General features: G+C 37.4%; 1 protein-coding gene across 2 annotated transcripts; it reads left to right on the top strand.

The window, feature by feature from the left end:
- On the top strand, nucleotides 1–21,124 carry GTF2H2 (general transcription factor IIH, polypeptide 2, 44kDa). Of its 2 annotated transcripts, XM_006870959.1 has the most exons (15): nucleotides 1–94; nucleotides 765–842; nucleotides 1,176–1,212; nucleotides 1,745–1,831; nucleotides 3,125–3,175; nucleotides 3,496–3,550; nucleotides 9,162–9,267; nucleotides 10,166–10,256; nucleotides 10,432–10,519; nucleotides 11,402–11,509; nucleotides 13,313–13,376; nucleotides 15,033–15,136; nucleotides 15,844–15,946; nucleotides 20,176–20,215; nucleotides 20,563–21,037. In XM_006870959.1, exons 1-15 carry the CDS (start codon nucleotides 39–41, stop codon nucleotides 20,680–20,682), a joined length of 1,188 nt encoding a protein of 395 aa, XP_006871021.1. In that variant the 5' UTR covers nucleotides 1–38; the 3' UTR covers nucleotides 20,683–21,037. The 2 variants fall into 2 exon arrangements, with proteins under 2 accessions (XP_006871021.1, XP_006871022.1); XM_006870960.1 differs by lacking the exon at nucleotides 1,176–1,212 and having other exon boundaries at nucleotides 32–94; nucleotides 20,563–21,124.
- The last annotated feature ends 3,948 nt before the right edge of the window (nucleotides 21,125–25,072 follow it).

Raw genomic sequence — 25,072 nt, 5'->3', positions numbered from 1 at the left:
TTATAGGATATTGAATTAATACATCTTAAGAGAAAGAAATGGATGAAGAACCTGAAAGAACTAAGCGATGGGAAGGAGGCTATGAAAGAACATGGTAAGTACTGCACTGCCCTCTCTGCTCTTTCAGATGTTACTTTTCTTTCTTTTTTTAAGTTTTTCTTGTGAATTGAGTGATAGTTTATGTGGGAGAACATCAATTTTACACTCATTGTTTCATTGCAATGATTTACTTTTCTTTTTTAAGAACCTAGAGGTATATTTAATATGTCTTATAATTCACCTGTTCCCAAGGTGCAAGTCAGTGATTTTTAGAAAATGCAAAGAGTATGCAGCTATCACCATTAACTAATTTTAGAACATTTTTACCAGCTAATACCTATTTACTCACTGCCCCTACGTTTCTTAACTAAACTTTGAAATTGCTGTTGCCAAATAGATCTTGAAAAAGCACAATGTTCAAGGCAAACATTCTTTATTGTTAAGCTCAGCTATTGTCTCATTTTAAGACGAACTCAGAGGATATTTTTGGTTTAAGGTTTACGGATTCTCTCAGGACAGTAGTTTCAGGGGTTCATCCAACCTCCATGGATTCCATGAGAATTAGGAATTCTGTTCGTGTTGTCTCCCTTTTGATCAGGATTCTTTTATGGACTCTCTGATGTAAGTTCAGTAGTGGTAGCCAGGCATCATCTAGTTCAGCTCTCCTGGCAAAGGAGACAGTTGTCTATGGAGACAATTAGCCACATGTTTCATTTCCTCCTTAGGGAAATTCTTAAAGAAGATGAATCTGGATCACTTAAAGCTACGATAGAAGACATTCTCTTCAAAGCAAAGAGAAAAAGGTATGTACATTGTCATGAGCATATTGCAAACAGTAAAATCCGTTCTCTTCAGCTTTTCTGTCTACCTATTACCCACTCTGAAGTACTTCACCTCAACTGTATTCCAAGGGACACTGGCCTGCTGCCTTCTGAATTGGGGGAGACAACCAGTGGCCTACCCTGTCCTCAGCAAGGAGATAGGTCTTCAGAAAACCATCGAAAGTGTTTATAATTATGTGGAGTTCATAGTTTAGTCATTTTAAATACTATTTCATTAGAAAATGTAGGGTAGTTGGAAAGTTGTTTAGGGTGGTACATGGTATTTCATTAAAAATGTTTACATAATTTTAACAGAGTATTTGAGCACCATGGACAAGTTCGACTTGGAATGGTATGTTATTATTTTTTTCCCTTTATTGGTTCAGAACTAGTTTGGGTAGAGGAACATTTTGGCTCAGTAAAATAAACAATGGTAAAATGTTGTTGTGTGTCTTCAAGTTGGTTCTGACTCATAGCAACACTGTGTAGGGTTTTCAAAAGTGGCTGGTGGGTTTGAACTGCCAACCTTATGGTTACCAGTCCAGTGGACATCCTACAGCACCGCACCCTGTAAAATAGTTGTTGTTGTTGTTGTTAAGTGTCGTCGAGTCGGTTCCGACCCATAGCGACCCTGTACAGGGTTTCCGAGGGTGTAAATCCTTACGGGAGTAGAAAGCCTCATCTTTCTCCCGCGGAGCTGCTGGTAGTTTCGAACCGCTGACCTTAAGGTTCGCAGCCCGATTCGTAACCACTACGCTACCAGAGCAAACCTTTTAAAAGACTATTTAAAATGCATATGTAGATTGAAGAGGATATTAAACTGCTATTTTAATTTTTAGTTAAAAATGTATTTGAAAATGACCCTTATTTGCCTTTTTTGGTAGATGCGCCACCTGTATGTGGTAGTGGATGGATCGAGAACAATGGAAGACCAAGATTTAAAGCCCAATAGACTGACATGTACTTTAAAGGTATGATAAAAGCATTTTAATTTATACTAAATGTGGAAAAGGATACTGAATTTAAAAATATATATTAAAGAATACAGTTTTATTATTCTTTAAAGTTAATAAACACTGTTAGTAGTTAACAGTTAGCATTTGTTCTTGAGTTGATTCTGACTCATAGTGACCTCACATGTGTCAGAAGTGAACTGCACTCTCTACCAGCCTAGCGCATTAACTGTTTGCATCACCATACAAACTATGTCGATGCGACGCCTGGTGACCTGTATGACAGACTAGAACTATCCTGTAGCATTTCCTAGGCTGCAGACCTTTTCAGGAGCCGAATACCACGTCTTTTCACCCATGGAACAGCTGGTTGGTTCGAACTGACACCTTACAGTTAGCAACTGAGTGCTTAACTTTTGTGCCACTAGGACTCCCCATACAAATGATAAAACCAAGCCCAACCCACTGACAACTCGTAGCTGTCCTCCGTAGGGTTTCGGAGACCATGAATATTTATGGGGATAGACAGCCTCATCATTCTCTTTCAGAGTGGCTGGTGGGTTTGAACCACTAACTTTTCTGTTCACAACTCCATGCCCAGCCCACAGCATCACCAGGGTTCCTCATACAAACTATAGCCAAGTAGAATTCCTATAGTATTATTTAGGGAAAGGATAAACCCAAGTAGCTAATTATCTGCGCCCTTAATTCCCACCTTTCCACTCTAATCAGCTGAGTCCTGATGTGGCGCTGTACAATAAGCACTGGACTGCTAACTGAAAGGTTGATGGTTCAAACCCACCAGCCACTCCTCAGAAACCTTATACAGGGTCACTGTCAATCAAAACTGACTTGATGGCACTTAAGAACAACAAATATAATCAGATTCTTGGCTTTATCAGCTTTTTTGCTTTATTGAATTTTTATTCTCCTTTTACTTGAATCTGTCTACACGATTTACAAACACATTCAGATTATTCCTAATTTAAAAAACAAAAACTCTTTCTCAATTCTGCTGTTATTTTCTTGTCTCTGTCTTCGTCCTTAAAATTGTTTTTGTGTGATGTGTGCAAATGAACCCATTTAAGACCTTCTTCAGATCCATCTTATCACTTATCATTTAAAAATAAAGTGGTTACTAGCTCACTTTAATTTTGTAGTTTTACTAGTGACAAATTTTGTAAAATCTTCTTTTAAAAGATTAAGAATCATAGGAAGAGTCCTTGATAATCATTTTCACAAAACATTAAGCTTGGCGTCTGGTTGCTGCTGTGCTCTTACCTAGTGTTTTATTTCTGTTTCTTTGAACAGCTCTTGGAATACTTTGTAGAGGAATATTTTGATCAAAATCCTATCAGTCAGGTATGTACATAGTAATAGACTTGAGAGTAAGATTCCTGTTATTGCTACCAAACGTAATTTATTTGTAAAATAATGCATGTATTCTGCAAATTATTAAATGATCCCAACAGAAAACTGGTGTAAAGCAAAATAACGCTAAAACTTAAGCAATTACAGTGAACTCATAGCTAAATTTATTTGCCAAAAGGGATAAAAGCGTCTAACATGTTGCTTATTCCATTGTAATAATTAATTTGTTTTAATAATGTTGATTCTTACTCTAAGGCAATAGTGTTTTTTATGTTAAATTAACAATAGGTCATTTTTATTTTTGTTTTGAGATTGGAATAATTGTAACTAAGAGTAAGAGAGCTGAAAAACTGACTGAACTCTCAGGTATGTTTTGCTCATACTTAGATATGCATTAAATTGCTTTTGGTAGATAGTAGACCTAGGACTCCAGGACTTTGCATTATTTATTCAGTGTTAGTTATAACCCTGTTTATGCGGCTGCCTAATAAGAAAAGAGAAGTCTTCCTAAGCTCTTTATGTGGAACAACTTAATAAGAAGTCCTTCATTAGACTCTAGCTCAATGAGTAACTGTTTTAAATTGAATTCTGCACAGCAGTGAGTAGTAATACAATGAATATAAATATATTTATCTAAGGTCTATACATTCTTATCCCAATAGTATTAAGAAAAATTATTGTAGCCCTTCATGACATGCATCACTTCTTGTTGTTAAGTGCCATTGAGTCCATTCCGACACTGCGATATTGTATAGGGTTTCTGAGGCTTTTTAAATCTTTGTGGGAGCAGAAAGCCTCTTTCTTACACGGAGTGGCTGGTGAGTTTGAACCACTGATCTTGTGGTTCACAGTCCAGTTTTTATTCTATGGAGTCACCATACCCCCCCTGATATTCACGTAATCTTAAAATTAATTTTTAAGAGAAATTACATCTCAAATTTAAAGAGTTATAGTATAGAAATTAAATTATGACTATTGTTAATGATTCTGCTTGCATTACTTGCCTAACTGAATTTTCGTCTTTTAAGGGATAGTAATGGTGCATTTTTGGAGTCCTGGCAGTGTAGTGGGTTACAAGTTGGGCTGCTGAGCACTACCCACTAGGTCTGCAGTTTGATTCTACCAGGTGCTCTGAGGGAGAAAGATGAGGCTTTCTTCTCCTGTAAAGGTTTACAGCCTTAGAAACCCTTTACAGGGTCGCTGTGAGTTGGAACTGACTCCACGGCATACCACCACAGCCACTAATGGTGCGTTTTATTTGCCTTGTGTTTATACCGTGGCAAATTTACATCATGAGTCTGATTTATTTTTTGTAAATTATACTATCCTTATATCAGGCAATGTTTCATTCTGCTGTGCATAACGTCACTATGAGTCGGTACCAACTCAATGGCACCTAACAACAACAAATATCTTATTCTTAGCCTTTCATCCTCACCATGACACATAGGAGTGAAATGTACAGTAGCTTTGAGTGACTCAAGAAACTCAGTTGTAATGTGCACCCTCCCCGCAAAACCCTTAAAGTAGCTAAAATTCAAAATGAAATTGTTGGCTTATGTTCATGAGTAGGGCTGATTTTTCGTACAGTTATTTCCAGAGGTGCTGGTTCTGACTGCCTTCTTTCTCTGGTATGTTTTCTGTTGGGAATATTAGCTTCACTGATAGCCTCAAGTCTTTATCAACACTTGTAGTTGTAGATTGATTGCAAGTGCCAGGGAGGACTCTAATTGCATTTGCTTATAGTACGCCCCCATTGGCAGTCACAGTGGGCAGGGAAATAAAGTATTGTGTTGGTTGTTGTTGTTCTTAGGGGCCATCAAGTCAACTCTGACTTACTGCCCCTGTGCTGTCCAGTCCTGCACCAGCCTCACAATTGTTTGTATCGTTGAAGCCACTGTGTCAATCAGGCTCATTGAGGATCTTTCTTCCTCTTTTTGGCTGACTCTTTACTTTATCCATCCCCTTGTTTACTTCAAAATGACTTCCTCTTAGTCCATGTACAGGTTCTACATGAGCACGACTAACTGTCCTTGAATTCCCATTCTTTTTAATGTTATCCTTACTTTGTTATGATTCATACAATTGAAAGTCTTTTCATAGTCAGTGAAGCACAACTAAACATCTTTCTGGTATTCTCTGCTTTCAGCCAAGCTCCACTGGACATCAGCAGTGACTTGCTCAATCCATCCACTCTTTTGACTCCAGCTTGAATTTCTGGCAATTTCCCTGTTGATGTACTGCTGCAACTGTTTTCTTTCATGCGATCCCCAGGGTCATTTCTGTGACCAAGGCCATGTTTTTTAGCTACTAATCCTTTTTAATTTTCAATGTGTGCATTCTAATCACCAGTAATTATCAGTGCATCTCTCTCTCTCTTTTTTTAACCTTTTATTGTGAATTGAGTGAAGATTTACAGAGCAGATTATCAGTTTTACAGTCAGCAAATTGTCTCATCTCAATGACTGTAGTCCCCTCCATGTAACAACAGTTATCCCACTTTCTCCTTATGGTTTTTCCATTTCTATTTCCAGTCTGCCCTCCTTCCCAATTCCTCTGAACCTTGTCCCCAGGTAACTGTTGCCCTTTTGGTCTTGAATGGTTGAATTGTGAGCATACCTCACTAGTGCTGTTCCCCCCTGTGTACCTGTTTACTGTGTGGTTGAAAATTGTGCCTCAAGTTTCAACTCAGTTCCAGACCTAAAGAGTGGCTGAGGGACATAGTCTCAGTTTCCTTCGGCGTCTTTCTGATCAGTAAGCCCAGTCCTTTTTATAATTTTGAGTTTTGTTTCACCTTGTCTCCTACTCTATCTGGGACTTTCTAATGTGATTGTACTCAGAGCAGTTGGTAGTGGTAGCCTGGCACTATCTAGTTCTTCTGGTCTCAGAGTCGTGGAGACTGATGTTCACATGTTCCCTTAGTCCCTTGGACTAATTGTTTCCAAGCATCTTTAGTTTTCATCATTCTTCTTTCTTGTGCACTTGGAGAGACCAATAGCTGCACCGTACAGGGTTGCTCTTAAGCATTTATGATCCCAGCTGCTACTCACCAGAGTAAGATGTAGAACATTGGCTTTGTGAACTATGTTAGGCCAACTGACCATGCTGTTCCCTGAGACGGTGGTCCTGACACTCCAGGCCCAGCAATCCGTTACCTTACAGTGTTTGATAATGTCTAGGAGGTTTTCATCGTGTCCCCTGTATGATTCACCACTTTCATAGGTAGGTTTGCAGCAAACATACACACCCGTGTACAGATATCCTCTGTCTAACCCTTATATATCCATGGGTATACTCCCATTCTCCTTCCAGTGCTCATTCAGCCTGTGGCTCTGTTCAGTTATCTAGCTGTAGAACACTATTGTTGCAGGCTTGCGTATATAACAGAGTCACCTCTATCTCCTTTAACCCTTGCACATCTTCCTGTGTCGTCACCTGTCTTTATCATTTCCTTATTGTATATTGCCTTCCCCATCACCCAAGTTAACACAAGTCAACTCTCTAGCCAGTGAATTCTCCCTGCCCTCCCACCTCTGGTAATCATCAAAAAATATTTGTTTTAACATGAAAACCTTTTCTTGAGTTTTTACAAATAGTGGTCTCATAAATTTATCCTTTTGTGAATGACTGATTTCACTTAGCATAATATCCTCTAGGTTCAGCTGTTATGAGGTGTTTCGCAGATTCATCATTATTCTTCAGTGTTGCATAGTATTCCTTTGTGTGTATGTACCAAAGTTTGTTTACCCACTCTTCCATTGATGGGCATTTAGGCTGTCTCTATCTTTCTGCTATTGTGAACAGACCTGCAGTGACCGTGGGTGCGCATATATCTACTCATGTCATGGCTCTTATTCCTTGGGAATGTATACCAAGCAGAAGGATTGCTGGTCATACAGTATTTCTAACTTTCTGAGGAAGTGTCATATAATTTTCCACAGTGGTTCAATTCATCTTTTTTTGTGAACACTTAATTGTAGTTTTGGTGAATGTTTATAGAACATGTTAATTTCCCAGTCAACAATTTCTGTACATTTTGTTTTGTTACATTACAATCCCCTCAGTGTAATAGCATTGTTTCCACTTCCTCCGTGGGAGCCCCATTTCCATTTTCCTTCTTTCCTGCCCTTCCTGCCATTTGATCTTTGTTTTGGGGCAAATACTGCCCATTTTTATTGCCAGTGGTTGATTTCTCTGAGTAGTGGATTCCTCATGGGAATTGTTCACTTTCTAGGCCTGTCTCTTGTTTGACTGAAAGGTGATCCTTGATGTGTTTAGTTCCAGGTTTGAAGCGTGTCTAAGGGCCATTTATCAATGCATCTTGGTTGCATGGTTGTTCAATTTCAGACTACAGAAGTAGGTACAAACCTTCCATTTTTTCATCTTTGGCATTAGTGATTGGTACATACATTTGAGTAGTAGTCATATTAATTGGTCTTCCTTTTAGGTGTATATTCATTATCCTGGCACTGTACTTTAAGATATGTCTTTTTTTTTTCTTTTCTAAAATTTATTTATTTTGTGGTTATTGAGAATATACACAGCAAAACATATACCACCTCAATAGTTTTGAGGATGTATCTTGTGATGCTTATTTTGATGATGATGTTTATGACCATTCCTCTTCTGTTCGTCATTCCTGGCATAGTAAGCCATGTTTGTCTGATTCTAAATGGCCAATAATTCATGTATTTCAGCTCAACAATGCCTACGATACCTATCTTTATTCCATTTCATTTTTGACAACTTCATTTTCCTAGAATCATACTTTATGCATCTCACATTCCAAATAGTAGCATATGTTTGCAGCTGATTCTTCTCATTTTGAGCCATGCCCCATCAGCAAATGAAGATTTCCAAATGCTTTGCTCCTTGCACATTAATAAGGTTGCCTCTACTTTGAGGAGGCACTTCTTCCCCAATCTTACTTTGAGTGCCTTCCATCCTGAGGGGCTCACACTTCTGCAGTATTTTGTACTGTGCTCCACTGCTATTCATAAGGTTGGGTTTTGGGTTTTTTTTTAATGTTTTATTACGTGAATTATGTGATGGTTTACATGGGAGAACATTAGCTTTACGTTCATTCCTATCATATATTGTTTAATTGCCATGGTTACAATCCCCTCCATGCATCATCAACCAACCAAAGGGTATACACACTACAAGCCTGCCCCCCAGTCATCAGCAAACAGCCCCTCTCCCTCTCTGGGTCTAAAGTCCCCAGCCACTCCATCTCTCTACATCATCGTCTCTGTCTCCATCTCTGGCGTCACTGCTTCTCTGGATAGGATCCCACTCTCCACTCTTCTCCCTTGATGGTCCCAGGGATCTCTGCGCCTAGACTGCAAAGTTAATCACTCCCCCCCTTTTGCTACAAAATGTCTACCTTTACATTTTCACCTCTCATAATTAGTCCTCATAACAATTATTCACTGTTGTATCACAAGAGACCTGTCTGCGTCTCCTTTCATCAGCCCCGCCCAGACAGATTGGATACTACTCAGTGGAGATTCTACCTTCCTCCGCACCCTCTGGATCTAGGCTCCCTCTTGAAAGTTTGTAAGCCAGTCACTTCTTGCCTTTGTTACTGCCCTGCCCGCTTTTGGGTAGCCAATATCCAAGTTGCCCATCCCTGTCTACTCTGTGTATGGACGGGGATCATAAGGTTTTCACTGGCCAGTTTTTTGTTTTATTTTTTTTCTGTTTTCAGACATAGATCAACTTGCCCTCCTTCCTAGTCTCTGTTAATCTGGAAGCTCTGCTGAAGCCTCTTTGTCATAGGTGACCTGCTTGGTATTTAAGTACTGATGACCTAGCTCCCAGCATCATAGCAGCAGGCAAGCCACCACAGTATGATAAAAGACAGAGAAATGGTGGCTTACTATGACAGATCTCTACATTTTGGAAGAAACAGAAATTTCTATAATGTATACACTAGTTTATTTATTAAAAATAAATTATTCCATTTCTATTCTAGGAAACCCGAGGAAACACATAACATCTTTAAAGAAAGCTGTAGATATGACTTGTCATGGAGAACCATCTCTTTATAACTCCCTAAGCATGGCTATGCAGACTCTGAAGTTAGTATTTTACCTTTTACTATTTGTAACTGATTGAGAAGTCTTTTGAATGCATTAAGTTGAAATGATAACTTACTAATATGAATCTCCATACACCCAATTATAATGGAAGCATTATTTGGAAGGAAAAATATAGCATGACATTTATGATTTTTTGATAATTTTATTTTTAATTTACATTTTGTAAGTGAGGCATATGCTTCAAAGTTTTAGGGGGAAAAAAAAAAGCTGTTAAGTGCCATTGAGTCAGTTCTGACTCATAGCAAACCTGTATAGGGTTTCTGAGGAGCAGTTGGTGGGTTTGAACCGTGTGGTTTGCAGTCCAGTGCTAATTCTACAGCACCACACTAGAAGTCTGAGAAAGAAGTAAGCCACTCATATATACCTGCAAGTTGATCTATAGGGTGTTGTCGTATTTCCCAGTATACATTTTCAATTTTGTGTGAACCAAACCTACAGATTGTAAGCTTCATATTGTTAGGAATCTTGGTAGTCATGCTTGTTATTCTGGCCTTAGACTTTAAGAGTACTCAATAAATAAATCAATGAATTCATAAAAAAGAAAAGATGTGTGTAGTTCATTAAAGTATATTCACAATTCATTCTCTTGCAGTGCTGAAACAAATTAGGTCTTCTATAGTAAAAATACAGAGTCCTGGTGTGGCACCATGGGTTAATGTGCTGGACTGCAAAGTCGGTTTGAACCACAAGGTCAGCAGTTTAAGCTCATCAGCTGCTCCTCAGAAACCCTGTACAGGGTCCCTGTGGGTTGGAACTGGGAACTGACTCTATGGCACTTAACAACAACAGATAATCTAAATGCATAAACTATGTGTATGGTTCTTTTCTAGTAAATTTTACATTAAAGTAATTTGCTATGTATTTTATCTTTCTTTAGACACATGCCAGGACATACAAGTAGAGAAGTCCTAATCATCTTTAGCAGCCTTACAACTTGTGATCCATCTAATATCTATGATTTAATCAAGGTAGAGCCATACATTTCTTTATAATCAAATCCAAAGTTGCAACTCTTAAAGAAAATTCTGTAATGAATTCACTGCTACTTTTCAGCGCATTGTTTTTCAAACACATTAATTCTTAAATGTTTTTCTTTTCCCTCCTTGTCCGCTTCAACCTTCTATCTACTTGGATTTTATGAAGACTCTAAAGGCCGCTAAAATTAGAGTATCTGTTATTGGATTGTCTGCAGAGGTTCGGGTCTGCACTGTACTTGCTCGTGAGACTGGTGGTATATATCTAGAATCTTCGATATTTATTCATAATTACTATGTAAAAAAACCAACATTGTTAATTAAAATACTTAGACTGTTTTAATGTGTTATTAAGCTAATTAATTTATACCAGTTCGTATCCTGTTGTTAAATGCCATTGAATCAGTTCTGACTCATAGCAACTCTGTGTAGGGTTTCTGAGGAGCTGGTGGTGGGTTTGAACCATCAACCTTGCGGTTCAAACTGGTCTTGTGGACCAGTGCTTATTCTGCAACACCACACGAGGACTCATATCTTGTAGTCATCTTAAATACATCATTGATTCTATAAGCCATGTCCTCAAATGTTAGAACATCTTCAGTATTTATGTGACTATTTAGAGGAAGTACTATATAACTCCTGGAAAGTTAGGACTTTCATTATATGTGCGAGCTTCAAAAAGGTTGTGGAAAATGGAATGAAAATAAATGTAATTTTTCCACAAAATTTTCAAAGCTCTCTTGTATGCAATACTTTGTGATGATCTCATGATTTGACTATAATTAAACTGTAATTATAAAGTCAATTTAGAGATACTACTTAGTTTTTTTTGTTTTGTTTTCTTTCTTTTTTAATGTTTATTATGAATTATGTGATAGTTTCCATGGGAGAACATTAGCTTTACATTCATCCTATCGTATATCGTTTCATTGCCATGGTTATAATCCCCTCCATGCATCATCAGCCAACCAAAGGGTGTGCTCTACAAGCCTATCTATCCCCTGGTCGTCAGCACACAGCCCCTCTCCCACTCTAAAGTTTTTTTTAATGACAATTTTTATCGTTGACAGAGTTACATAGACATGATAATTGTTCTTATATCTGAAAAGCTGATTTTTTTGAACTCTTTATCTTATCAGGTTCATACCATGTGATTTTAGATGAAAGCCATTACAAAGAATTACTAAACCATCATGTTAGCCCCCCTCCTGCCAGCTCCAGTTCAGAATGCTCGCTTATTCGTATGGGTAAGTGTTTATTCTATATTATTTTAAAATATGCACTTTCTATTTTAAAGGAGTACTGGTGGCACTGTGAGATCAGCATTGGACTGCTAATCATCAAGTCAGTGGTTCCAACTCACCAGCTGCTCTGTGGGAGAAAGATGAGGCTGTCTGTGCCTTAAAGATTTACAGTCTCAGAAGTCCCATAGAGGGGCACTGTGAGTTGGGGTTGACTCAGTGGCAGTGGGTTTGTGTTGTTTTTTAAAAATATTTATTTTGGTTCACGTTGTTGTTAAGTACTCTCGAGTTGGTTCCAACTCATGTGGCACTGCATAGGGTTCCTGAGGCTGTAAGTCCTTATGAGAACAGAAAGCCACATTTTTTTCCTGAGGAGCAGCTGGTGGGCTCAAGCTGCCAGCCTTGTGGTTAGCAGTCCATTGCTTATATTTCAGTGCCAGTGGTGCTCCCTCATTAAGCTTTGTTTTTTCATATATATAAATTGATATTTTAACACTTAAGTATTTCTTGTTTCACTCAAATATTTTGTAATTAGAAAACAAATAATGTATATTGAGCAATTTTGGAAAATACAGAGAAGTAAAAATACAAAAATAAAACCCACCTGTAATCCTATTAGAGAACACTGCTGTCTTTTATCAAGGTTAGAAAGGCATAGAACACTTTGTTGATGGAGAAAATATTTGTTGTATTAAGAAATTTAAAATACAAGTGACCAAATCCTCCACTGTATGATCACTGCTGTATATGAGGGGGCTTCAAAAAAGTTCATGGAAAAATGGAATTGAAAAACAATGGAATTTGTCCAGAAACTTTTTGAACCATCTTTCATTCCCCACCCCCAATATTTCAAACTATGTAAAACCAAAAAGTGACAGTGCAATACACCAAATTGTTAGAAGTGATTTTTTTTCAGTGTGTGGGGGGTGGATAGAATGATGGGTTTTGAGTCATTAAAAACTAACAATTTTATAAAAATTGTATAACACTCTCAGTCACATAAAGCAATTATTTTCTGGTTGGTCTTTATTTTATTTATTTATATTTTAATATATAGTTAAAATTTTAATCTTTATATAGTAAAATCTCTTTATAGTTTGTGCTTTTTCTAAGTATCTTTTCAGAGTTTAGAAAATATATACAAGGAGCACACTACATGAAAAGTTTGGATATTCCAAAATTTAAATTCTTGTATAAAGGGAAAGTGAAGTACAAAGGGGCTTCAGAAAGTTCATGAAAAAGTCAAATGAAAAGATAATGTAAAATTTCCACAATTCCTTTTTTTTTTTCTTAAATGTTTTATTGTGAATTATGTGATAGTTTACATGGGAGAAGATTAGTTTACCATTTATTCTGTCGTATATATTGTCTCATTGCCATGGTTACAATCCCCTCCATGCAGTCCTTCCCCCGTACCTCCCAGGTCTTCAGCACACAGTCACTCTCCCTCTCTGGATCTAAAAAATTTCCACAATTCTTGAAGCCTCTTCATATGTAATAGAAGTTCCAGTTGGTCCGAAAGTATTTGAAAAAATCACAAATACTAGTATGTGTTGTTGTTACTAAATTAGAAAATGTAGACATGAATTTTAGAATCAGAAGTCATATGTGCAGTCAGCTGTTTCGCACACTGCCCACATTTTCAGTTTTTCTTCTATTTGGATTTATAGTCAGCTTTACAGTAAGCATATCTAAAAAGCAGGAGAGAGAACTTTTATACAAACTTTCTGATCAGAACACTTTCAGATATTCCTAGACTTAGAATTTTATTTTCTTGGATAAGACAGTCATGTATTTTCTTTTATGAAGGATTTCCTCAGCACACCATTGCTTCCCTGTCTGACCAAGATGCAAAACCTTCTTTCAGTATGGCGTAAGTAAAGACCTCAAAATTATTAGTGCTCATCTTTTGCTCTTTGATTCCTTATTCTCATTTATACACTTTTAAAATGGGCTTGCAATGTAATGACATTTTCAAAATATTGCTTTTTGTATAGCTGTAAAAAGGAATGAAGCCTCGCTCTACTTCTGTGGAATGAACTGTATTACTAAGTTAAAGAGCAAGGTAGAAAAAGTCTATAGTATGTTACAATTCTTCTGAGGAGACAGAGTAGAAGGTGGCACTCTAAGGCAATGCAGTAGATTTGGTAGACATTTTTGTAGCCCTTATATATTTGTTTTAATAAAAATATAACAGTAATGGAAGTATAAAGTACAAATGTTTTTTGAAATGATTACCTGGTGGAGGGTGTGTGGGGAAAGGCAAAAGTATGGACTATCGACTTTTCTGAATATACCTCTTTGGGAAGTTTATATTTTACATAATTATAAAACAAAATTAAATTTTAAAATGAACATATAACAGGAACAAGATTTATCCTCAGCCGTAAACAACCATAAAAACATACAAAATATATAAAATAACAATTTTGATACACTAGACAACATGCAATTCCTCAAATAAATGAAACAAATGAGGTGAACACTTTGATTGTTGTAACTTACTCCCTGGAAAGAATTTCCAGGCTGTTGTTCAGAGAGGGAACGCAAACAGAGCCCAAAGATCTTATTGAATTGAAGAGAAAAAGTCTGGAGTTTCGGGGAGGCTGAGATACCTAGATTTTCAGGACAGAGTATCAGGAAGGAAAGAGTTAACACCTACACCAAGAGGGTCTGGTAATTGGCAGAAAGTTCTCCGTGAGTTCTTAGCTGACTGTTGTTCAGCACATGCCCATGAGGAAGCTACCAGAGGCCAGGGAAAGAACAGTGGAAATGAGGCAATCTCCAGAGCTGAAACAGGGCAGGAAATGGTTCATGTTGCCCAGTGTGGAAAGACTTCTTAACTTAAGGTACATTGAATAGAGTCCACAAAAATGGATTCAAATGAACCCAGATTAACAGTTATTCTAGACTAGCCCAACAAAGCGTAAAAGCATGTTCTGATCATATCAAACAATTTCAAGCAACTTAAATTCTAAAATAAAGCTCCAGAATATTTAAAGGGAGACAAAAAAAATCCAGCAATCCCCAAAAAGCAAAATTCACAATGTCTGGCAGCCAGTCAAAAGTTACCAGGCATTCCTTGTTAGGCAGATTTGACCCTAATAAGGAAAAAAAAAAAGTTCAGTAGAAACACACTAAAAAATAACACAGTTATTAATAGAAACAGACATTGAAACGGCTATTATAAATATACTCTGTGTTCAGAATGTCGAGGCAAACAGGAGCGTGATAGGATGAGATATGGAGATTTAAAATAAAAAAAAAAAAAAGACCACATCAAACTTCTAGAAATTAAAAATAAAATACGTAAGATTTAAAAAATACACCAGATGGGATTAACACTGCAAAAACAAAACAAAGAGTAATGAAGAAAACAGCTATAGAAAACTATTCAGAAGAAACCATTTAAAATTTAAAGTGAACAGAGGTTCAGAGAACTATGAGATGACTTCAGGATTTTAAATTCAAGCCAACATACTTGCTTTAGCTCTATTCATGTCTTTACTCATCTCTTTCTCCCCTACAGGCATTTGGATAACAGCACTGAGCCGGGGCTTACGTTAGGAGGCTATTTTTGCCCACAGTGTCGGGCCAAGTATTGTGAACTCCCTGTTGAATGTAAAATCTGTGGTAAGAAATCCATTATTCCGTTTCCAAATATTTAATCTTAAATAACTTTTTACCTACATTGCTGCTAAAAATAAGTGTAAATGTCCAGTTCTTCCTGTACTTCAAGATTTATTCTGAGAAAAAAAGAAATGGATGGCTTTCTTCATTGGGTGTCAAGTACTCTACTTCTAGGAATAAATATAAAGTCTAGAAGAGTTTCCAGATTCTTTCTAGGAAAAGCATCTTATTTAAAGGCAATGCCATTAATTTTGTAGATGTTTTTGAAGTACTTCCCTTAACAATGGAGTCTTGGTGTGGTGCTGCAGGTCAATGTGCTGGACTTCAGGCAGTTTGAACTGCAAGGTCGGTAGTTCAAGTTCACCAGCTGCTCCTCAGAAACCCTATACAGGGTCGTTACGGGTCGGAACTGACTTAACGGCACTTAACTACAACAACAACTTTCACAAAATGGGAAACGGAAGTGATAGAATTATAGAATTTTATTCCATCTATGCAAAGAGGCCAAGAAAAGTCAGATAGTCACTTAGTGACAGAACTGAGACTCCATCTTGGAATCTCTTTTCATGGTTGCAGGTAAACTGAAGGAATGAATACCTGGAACCCTTATAGAAGCATGAAATTTTTTAGTCTAAGTCTTACCATTTGACCTTTCAGTCATTAAGTTTATGAGATATGGGCTATTAAGCTCGTCTTTTTTTATGTTTTAGGTCTTACTTTGGTGTCTGCTCCCCATCTGGCACGGTCTTACCATCATTTATTTCCTTTGGATGCTTTTCAAGAAATTTCCCTCGAAGAATATAATGGAGAAAAGTATGTAAATTTTGATTAATTTATATTTGTTATAAGAGGTAATAAGGAGCTCTGGTAGTGTAGTGGTTATGAATCGAGCTGCGAGCCGCAAGGTCAGCAGTTCGAAACTACCAATGGTTCCACGGGAGAAAGATGAGGCGGTCTGCTCCCGTAAAGATTTATAGCCTCGGAAACCCTATGTAGGGTCGCTATGAGTCGGAACCGACTCCACGGCACACTACAACAACAACATAAGTGGTAAGTGCTACAGAAAAGTTTGAATAGATTGTTACTACACTAAAAAGAGAATCATATTAATTTACACAAGATTACTTCTTTTTTTCTAATGAAATATAGAATATGTTGGTTATGATGGAAATAACTCATTATTAAATAGATCTGGATTTCCAAAAATGTATTAATTTTCCTAAACATGCCTTTATAGTAAGGATGGTGGTATGCTAGCAAGTTAGTTCTCAGGAAAAAAAAAAAATTAAAAAGCTTGGTGGAAGTTAGCTGCTTCCACCATGGCAAACTTCTAGCAACCAGCTCCCTAAATTCCTGATTATTTTTACCAGTAAACTCTCTTGAGCTGATGTAGTCCAGATCTATCATGCCACTAAAAAATAAGAGACTTACTTAACATAATTGATCTAGGTCCTAGACGTTAATAAAGCCTAGTATTTATTTTGATGATTGCTATGAAATGTTTACTAATAAAGTCTGAAGTTGTTAGGTGCCATTAGTTCAATCCTGACTCATAGAACTGTGCACAACAGAAGGAAACACCGCCCAGCCCTGAGTCATCCTCACGAGGGTGTTATGTTGTGTTATGCTGTTATGTTGGAGCCCAATGTTTCTGCCACCCTGTCAGTTCTTCTTGTTGGGGGTCTTCCACTGTTCTGCTGACCTTCACTTTTCCAAGCATGGAATGCTTCACCAGGGATGGGTTCCTCCTAAAAATATGTCCGAAGTACAAGAGATCAACAGATGAAGTCTCACCATCCTGGCTTCTATCTGGTTGTACTTCTTCCAAGACATTTGGTTCTTCTGGCAGTCCATGGTACTTTTAATATTCTCCTCCAACACTGTAATACACATATATCAATTCTTTTGTGGTCTCCCTTATAAATTGTCCAATTTTCAAGTACATATAATGCGATTGATACTATGGTTTGGGTCAGGCACACCTTAGTCCTCAAAGTGATATCTTTGCTCTTGAGCTCATTAAGGAGATCTCGTACATCAGATTTGCCTATTGCAATACATCTTTTAATTTCTTGATTGCTGCTTCCATTAGTGTTGATTGCAGATCCAAGTAAAATGAAGTCTCTGAAAACTTCAGTCTTTTCTCTGGTTATCATGAGGTTATTTAATGGTCTCCTTGTGAGCATTTTTGTTTTCTTTACAGTGAGGTGCAATACATATTGAAAGCTGTAGTATTTGATCTTTATTAGTAAGTATTTCAATGCATCTTTGCATCCAGCAAGCAAAGTTGTGTCTTTTGCATTTCTTAGTTGCAAGTTGTTAATGAGTCTTCCTCCAATCCTGATGCCACATTCTTCTTCATATAATTCAGCTTCTTGGATTATTTGCTCAGCATACAGATTGACTCAGTATGGTGAAATGGCACAACCCTGGCACACACGTTTTCTGATGTAAAACCATTCAGTAGCCCCTTGTTGTGTTTGAACAACTGCCTCTTGTTCTATGTGCAGGTTTTTCATGAGCACAATGAAATGTTTTGAAATACCTTCTTCACAATGTTATCCATAGTTTTCTATGATCTACATAGTCAAATATCTTTGAATAGTCAACAAAACACAAGTAAGCATCTTTCTGGAGTCCTGCTGTGGCACTGCAGGATAAATACACTGAACCGCAAGGGCAGTTTTGAACTGTGTGGTCGATGGTTCAAACTCACCAGTCGCTCCTCAGAAACCCTTTACAGGGTCACTATGAGTCAAAGCCAGCTCAAAGATAGTTAATGATAGCAACAAGCATCTATCAGGTATTCTCTGCTTTTAGCCAAGATTTGTCTGATGTAAGCAATGATATCCCTCATCCCATGTCCTCTTCTGAATCCAGCTTGAATTTCTGTCAGCTTCCTTTCGATATATTGCTGCAGCCATTTTTGAATTATTTTCAATAAAATTTGACTTGCATATGATATTAATGAATTTGTTCAATGATTTCCATGTTCCATTGAGTCACCTTTCTTTGGAATAGGCACAAATTATATCTCTTCCACTGGGTTGGCTAAGAAATTTGGTCTACCAAATTTCTTGGCATAGATAAATAAGTGCCTCCAGTGCTGCATCAGTTTGTTGAGAGATTTCTATTTGTAGTCTGTCAATTCCTGTAGGCTTGTTTTCCCCCAGTGTCTTCAGTGTAGCGTGGATGTCTTCCTTTAGTACCATCAGTGCTTGAAAATATGCTACCTCTTGAAATATTGACCACTTCTTTTTGGTGCAGAGATTCTGTATATTCCTTCCATCTTCTTTTAATGCTTCCTGCATCAGTCATCATTTTATCCATGGTGTTGTTATGCATTAAGTCTATTTTTGAGATGTTTTCTAATTCAGATGGGCTATATTGAAGGTCATATTTTGGCTGTCATAGACTTGTTTTAAGATTTTTCATCTTCATTTTGAACTTGCATAAGAGCAATTGATGATCTGTCCCCCAGTTGGCCCCTGGCTTTATTTTGACTGATGATCTCGAGCTTGCCTGTTATCTCTTCTCACATATGTTGTTAGTAAATATGACCCTTGTGTATTCCACCTAAGAGGTCCATTTTTCAGTTATTAATGGCTGTTTGAAGCTGTTTCTTCTCATTTTGAGTTGTGCCCCATCAGCAAGTGAAGATCCCAAAAGCTTTCTCAGTCCATGGGCCTAAAGTTCACTCCTGTTCTGTCTTTATGCTATCACCTCCATCACCATCTCTGTTATCGCTGCTTTTCTGGTCAGGATCCTTCGCTCCTCTCATGTTCTCCCCTCTTGATGGTCCTAGCATCGCCGTTCCTGCGATGACAGATAAACTGCTCCCCCTTTTAGTTGTACCTCTTGTACACTTACACTTGTGACAATCACCATTAGAGCTGAAAACAGTTACTCACAATTGTATCATAAAGTCTTATCCCCCTCATTACCAGACCCATCTGGACAGGAGGGAAATTATTCAGTTGGGTTTCTGTCTTACTCCCTACATTCTGACACTAAGCACCCTCATGAAAGCTTGTAAGCCCGCCACTTCATACCTTTATGACTATGTAAACTTAGATATTTCAAAATTGTCCTCCAAAGCATTTCATTTGCTCTTTCCCCATACTTGGACACCTTATGGACTATGAATCGTTTTCGTATGAGTTAGATATGACACGAATAAACAAGTTGAACATATCAAGAGGAGATTTAGACAACTCAGGGAAAGGCTGGGGTTGAATTAGTGACTGGGGGAAAAATTAGAAAAGCCCTGTCTGCCATCTTTGTGAAAACGGAAAAATTGTCCCACAAATGATTTTCTTTAGGACTTACTTGTCTCATAGAGACCCAGTTGAAAAAGGATGCTAAACTGCATGCATGTATAACCTTGATGGAAATAAAATCTAAAAAAAAAAAAAGATGTTAGGGTGTCACTTAATCTTGAGACATATTTTGGAATTAAAAAAAATTATCAGTATTCTTAACTCCTTCTTCTAGAAGTCATATGCTTAACATAATTACTTATTAATTAAGGGGTTCTATGACACTGTAAGATAAGCAGTTGAGTGCTAACCATGAAGGATGGATTTTTGGAAGTTAACAAACCCAACCCTTTATCATGACCCTTAGAGACTTAGCTCACATCGTACTGGGCTGTGAACCTCAAGGTCAGTGGTTCAACCCACCAGCCTCTCAGTGGAAACTGTATACAAGGTCACTGTGAGTCGGATCTGATTGGACAGCATTTACCAACAATAACAACCATTATTATAAAGGAGTGCTGGTGATTCAGTGTATAAGGTGCTTGCCTGCTAACTGAGCAGATCAGTTGGAACCCACAAGCAGCTCTGCAGGAGTAAAGACCCGACATAAAGATTACAGTCTTTGATACCCTGTGGGCATTTCCTCTGTGTCTGGGTCTCTGTGAGTCTAATCAACTCAAGGGCACACACCACAGCAGTAACACCAATGATTAATATTTGGTTGAACTGTTTTTTATTATGAGTGAATCCTAAGCAAAATGATTCATGGACTTTCTTTTTCAGATTTTGTTATGGATGTCAGGGGGAATTAAAAGACCAGCATGTAAGTTTGTTTTCTACTTATTAAGTAATATGTAAGAAATATGGAGGAAATGGCATTACAAGTTTTCAGTAGGTTATTGAAGGCCAGCTTCACATGAAGTTATTCCTTCTAAGTATAATTACAGTAGGTGGAGATAAATTGGGAATGATGAATCATTTCTTAGGGATAGTTTGGCTGGGGATTATCACTCACCGTAGATATGCGGCTCTGTAGTACACTGGAAGTAATAGTAGGTAGGTGGGAAAAAGGTGATAGGGATTTTAAAGAGCAAAACAGCTTGAATATTTTCTAGTTCTTCTGTACTTAACTCTTGGAAATTAATTTAACTTTTCTTATATCTTTTGCAGGTGTATGTTTGCAATGTATGCAAAAATGTTTTCTGTGTGGACTGTGATATTTTTGTTCATGATTCTCTCCACTGTTGTCCTGGCTGTATTCATAAGATTCCAAGCCCTTCAGGTGTTTGAGTTCAGCATCTAGTACATATTGTATATATTTAAAAGAAGTTTGCAACTTCAAATAAAATAATTCTTTAGAAGAAGCTCCAATTAAAATATGAAGTAAAATTCAAAAGGCAAAATCTGATTTAAGAAACTGTTTTCTAAGAAAATATAATATTTTAATAAAATGTTTTATTTGTATCCTATCACAGAAACAACTGAAACTCATAGAACTTTCTTTTAATTTTGTTAATTTCTATTATTTTGACTTATAATGTTTTAAAAGTCATTGTGCATTTAAATGTGTGTAAATTACTTATAATGATTAAATTGATGTAATAATCTCATATTTATAATTAAAGTAAATTCAAAATCTTTATGATGTATTTAAATTCATTTTTAGTGTAAGAAGAAAATGAAGTATAAGAACAAATTCTGTTTAAGATGAAAATTAGTATTTGTGAAATTAATACATATGGCGTAATTTTACTGCTACACCCGAGAGGTCTTTTGAAGTTTAACCAAGCATTCCAATATAATTAGGAAATTAATACATATACATTTATTTGTAGCTATGACTAACAGGGGTCTTTTTAGGTTTCAGTATTCATACTCACAAGACAACCATGGCCACACTTGACACCTAATATCAAAAGATATTAGAAACATGTTTGTCAATAATTCAACAAAATTGACAAATCTTTAGTGAGATGGACCAAAAAACAAAAGAGGACTGAAGAGTTAAATTACTAATGTAAGAGAAGTACAAAAGTGGGTGACTACAACAAACAGAAATTTATTTAATTAGAATTTAGAAACCACAAGTCCGAATTCAGAGCCCAGGCTCTTGGGGAAGGTTTAGCTTTGGAGGAAAATCCTTGTCTCTTCAGCTTCTACCTACTGGTTCTTTCAAAATACTCTTGTGCCTCCTCATCTCTCTTCCTCCATCTCTGCTTCCTTCCTTACTTATTTAATCTCTTTTTATATCTGAAAAGAGACTGATTCAAAACACCCCCTAAATTCATCCTGCTTCATAAACATAACAAAAGCAATCCATTGCCAGATGGCAGAGCAAACCCATCTGATACCAGTAACATCCCTCTTTGCAAGTACTCTTCTGAATCTGCCTTGAATTTCTGACAGTTTTCTGTTATATTGTTGCTACCATTTTAAAATTATCTTTAAAATTTTACTTGATTGTGATATTAATGATACTGTTCAATGATTTCCACATTCCATCGGGTCAACTCTCTTTGGAATGGGCACAAATAAAGATCTCTTCCAACTGTTTGGCCAGGTAGCTGTCTTTCAAATTTCTTTCTTCTTTTTTTTTTTTTTTAAAACATTTTATTGTGAACTCAGTGAAGGTTTACAGAGCAGATCATAAGTTTTACATTCAACAAACTGCATACTTTGCCTTATTACAATGACTGCAATCCCCCCTAGTACCTACACTCTTCAATGTTGCATAGTGATTCTACTATGTGTAAATACTAAACCAAAGTTTATTTAACCATTCCTCTGTTATTGACCACTAAGGCTATCTACATGTTTTTGCTGTGTTGCATGTAGATAGCATACTGAAGGATCCTGTTTTCTTACCCATTTGGTTTTTTCTGTCTTTTAACTGGTGCATTTAATCCATTTACATTCAGTATAATTATCGATAGGTATGACTTGATTGCTGTCATTTTGCTGTGTTATTTTTTTCTGGTGCTGCTGATTTCTTTGTTCCACATAATTTTCTGTGCTGGGTTCATTTTGTTTATAGGTTTTCTATTCACTTTCTTTTCTGTTGTGTTAATGTTTACTAAATCTTTCTGTTAATAATTTTCTTTGAGGGTACCCTGTAATTTATTTAAAATTTTTTCCTATTTAAAATAGTTTTTTTTATCTTGATATCTACCTGACTGCCTTGCCAGCTGTATCTACACTATCCCCTCATTTTGCTTTGTAGTTGACTTTTTTATGCATTGATATTTCTGGTTCTCTATTTTCAGTGTTGTCAGCTAGTTATACTTTAAATACTTCGGCTGAGAAATCAGAACTTAGTCTTACTGGTTTTCCTTTGTAGGTAACTTTTTATTTTTCTCGAGCTGCTCAGGATTCTTTCCTTCATCTTCCATGATTCTGGCTTCTTCCTACCTCTCCCTACCTTCTAACTTGCCTCTACCCATAAATGGTAGTCTGCTGTCGCGTTACTTTCTCCTAGATATTCTCTAGGTCCAGTTTTGGCTTCTAAATTGCTTCCAGGTAGGAAGCTGAGTCTGATAATGTGTTCCTTTCCAGACATTCTTGGGTCCGAGGCAGTTGGAAGACCCTGTTGTTTGGGCTGTGCAGGTACTCAATCCTGTTTGGAGCTAGAGGGACCTTGAGGCTTCTCTTTGCAGAAGGGTCTTGTGATGCACTGCTGGTAAACAGGCTGCTGGTGCTGAGGGAAGGCTGAAGATGACATGATGGAAGGGTTGTTACATAGTAACATACTTGTTAACATGGTACAGAGTGACATACCAAGCAAGGAGTAATAGAAAATGGGATCTTGGCCTAAGGGTTTCAATAATACTATACCTGAGAGGATTCCTGGTTGGCTCTGCAGGTTAATGCACTGCACTCCAAGAAGTCCTGGTGTGGCACTGTGGGCTAATGCATCAGACTGCAAAGTCGTTTGAATTGTAAAGTCAGTGGTTCAAGTTCACCAGCTGCTCCTTGAAACCCCTATACAGGGTCACTAAGAGTTGGAACCGACTCTACGGCACTTCACAACAACACTGAAAGTAACTGTTAGATGAAAGTCTGAATAATAAGCTATAGCAATGTTTTTCATCAAATTAAGTAGTAAATATGGTAGTGGAAGTTAGAGGAACGTTATAATAAAATTTTTGTTTTAATTTATTTCAGTCATGGTTCAAACAATATACTTTCTACCTAAATGTAGCAAATGTATAGTATTTCTATTTGTCGTGTACCTCATTTTGCCTTGACAGTAACTTCTTCTATATAGGGGACGGGAGTATGACTGGGAGACTGAAGCAAAATAGAATTAAAAGGCTTATCTTTACACAAGGAAGTTCTGGTTCATTTATTTTAAGGACCATGTGTGACCTACAGTAGACCATAACTCATGTCATAATCAAAGTACTAACAGACCAACACAGTACAGTTGGTCTTCTGTAGCTCAGAATGGCTGTAGAAAAGAACTAAGAATTTTGTAAATTTCTCAATATTTGGAAACTTCCTCATGTTTGTTTGTCATTATGTCTTTGCTCAGCTTTCTGTGTCCTCATAATGAGTGGCAAATTTATAATATGAAAAGATTTCATAAGTAGTGAGAAGGAAAGAGTACAAGTAGTCCTAGGGAGGTGGGCTGATGGGATCTGAAGGCCTTCAGTAGGTGGCAGAGTTAAAGAGAAAAGGCAAAATGTTTGAGTTCTTGGAACCATACTTTGGACACATTGTCCGGAGAGAACAGTCGCTGGAGAAGGATGTCATGCTGAGTAAGTGGAGGGTCAGAGAAAAAGAGGAAGACCCCCAACGAGATGGATCAGCCAGGTGACATCATTGATGGCGTCAAGTGTGGCGGCGGTAGTGAGGTTGGCCCAGGATCAGACATTGTTTCATTCTGTTGTGCATGGGGTCGCTATGAGTCAGTTCCGACTCAATGGCACCTGACAACAACAACAACAACATAGTAACGAAGAAACGGGTATAGGCGTCCGGATGCTCTAATATCCCTTTGGGTCTCGTTCTATAAGGGCAGAGGCTTTATTGTTTTCTCTCCATGTTCTTTACTTGTATTCTGGGGAGAGGTATCCAAGGTGAACTGGGAACTCTACTGGGATCTATATGGTATTTAAATTCTTCATGTCACCTGACTGAATTGCTATTTGAGTTGTTCATAAGTGTTTGTTCATTTATTCAATAAGCCTTGTACATCTGTTATGTGTCTGGAAGGTTCCTAAGCATTTCAATACAGACACTGAAAAGAGGACATAAAACCTAAAGTCATCCATCTGTGAAGTTCCTAACCTAAGAGATAGCAATATAAAGTTACTGGGAATGTGTTACTAACAGGCAGAGTGCTTTGGGATTGCAGAGGACAGCTGGAAAGTGGGTATGGATGGATGCAAACTCTGATGTCTGTAGTGATGCTGAGGGGTGGCATCTGGAAAGCACTGAATGCTGGGATTCAGGGTAGAAGGCAAATGTAGTTTTCACTGCAAATCCTTTTGTACCTTTTGACACATGTGTCTTTTTTACCCGAAGTTTTTTTTGTTGCTGGTTTTTGTTTTTTGATGTACACAAAAACACTCAGGAATATTGTTGTTGTTGTTGTTGTCAGGTGCCATCGAGTCGGAACCGACTCATAGCGACCCCATGCACAGCAGAACGAAACAATGTCCGATCCTGGGCCAACCTC

Source organism: Chrysochloris asiatica, unplaced genomic scaffold (genome assembly GCF_000296735.1).
Source record: "Chrysochloris asiatica unplaced genomic scaffold, ChrAsi1.0 scaffold00157, whole genome shotgun sequence".
Lineage (NCBI taxonomy): Eukaryota > Metazoa > Chordata > Mammalia > Afrosoricida > Chrysochloridae > Chrysochloris > Chrysochloris asiatica.
Note: the sequence above shows the minus strand (reverse complement) of the source record. Positions and strands in the feature narration are given on the sequence as shown.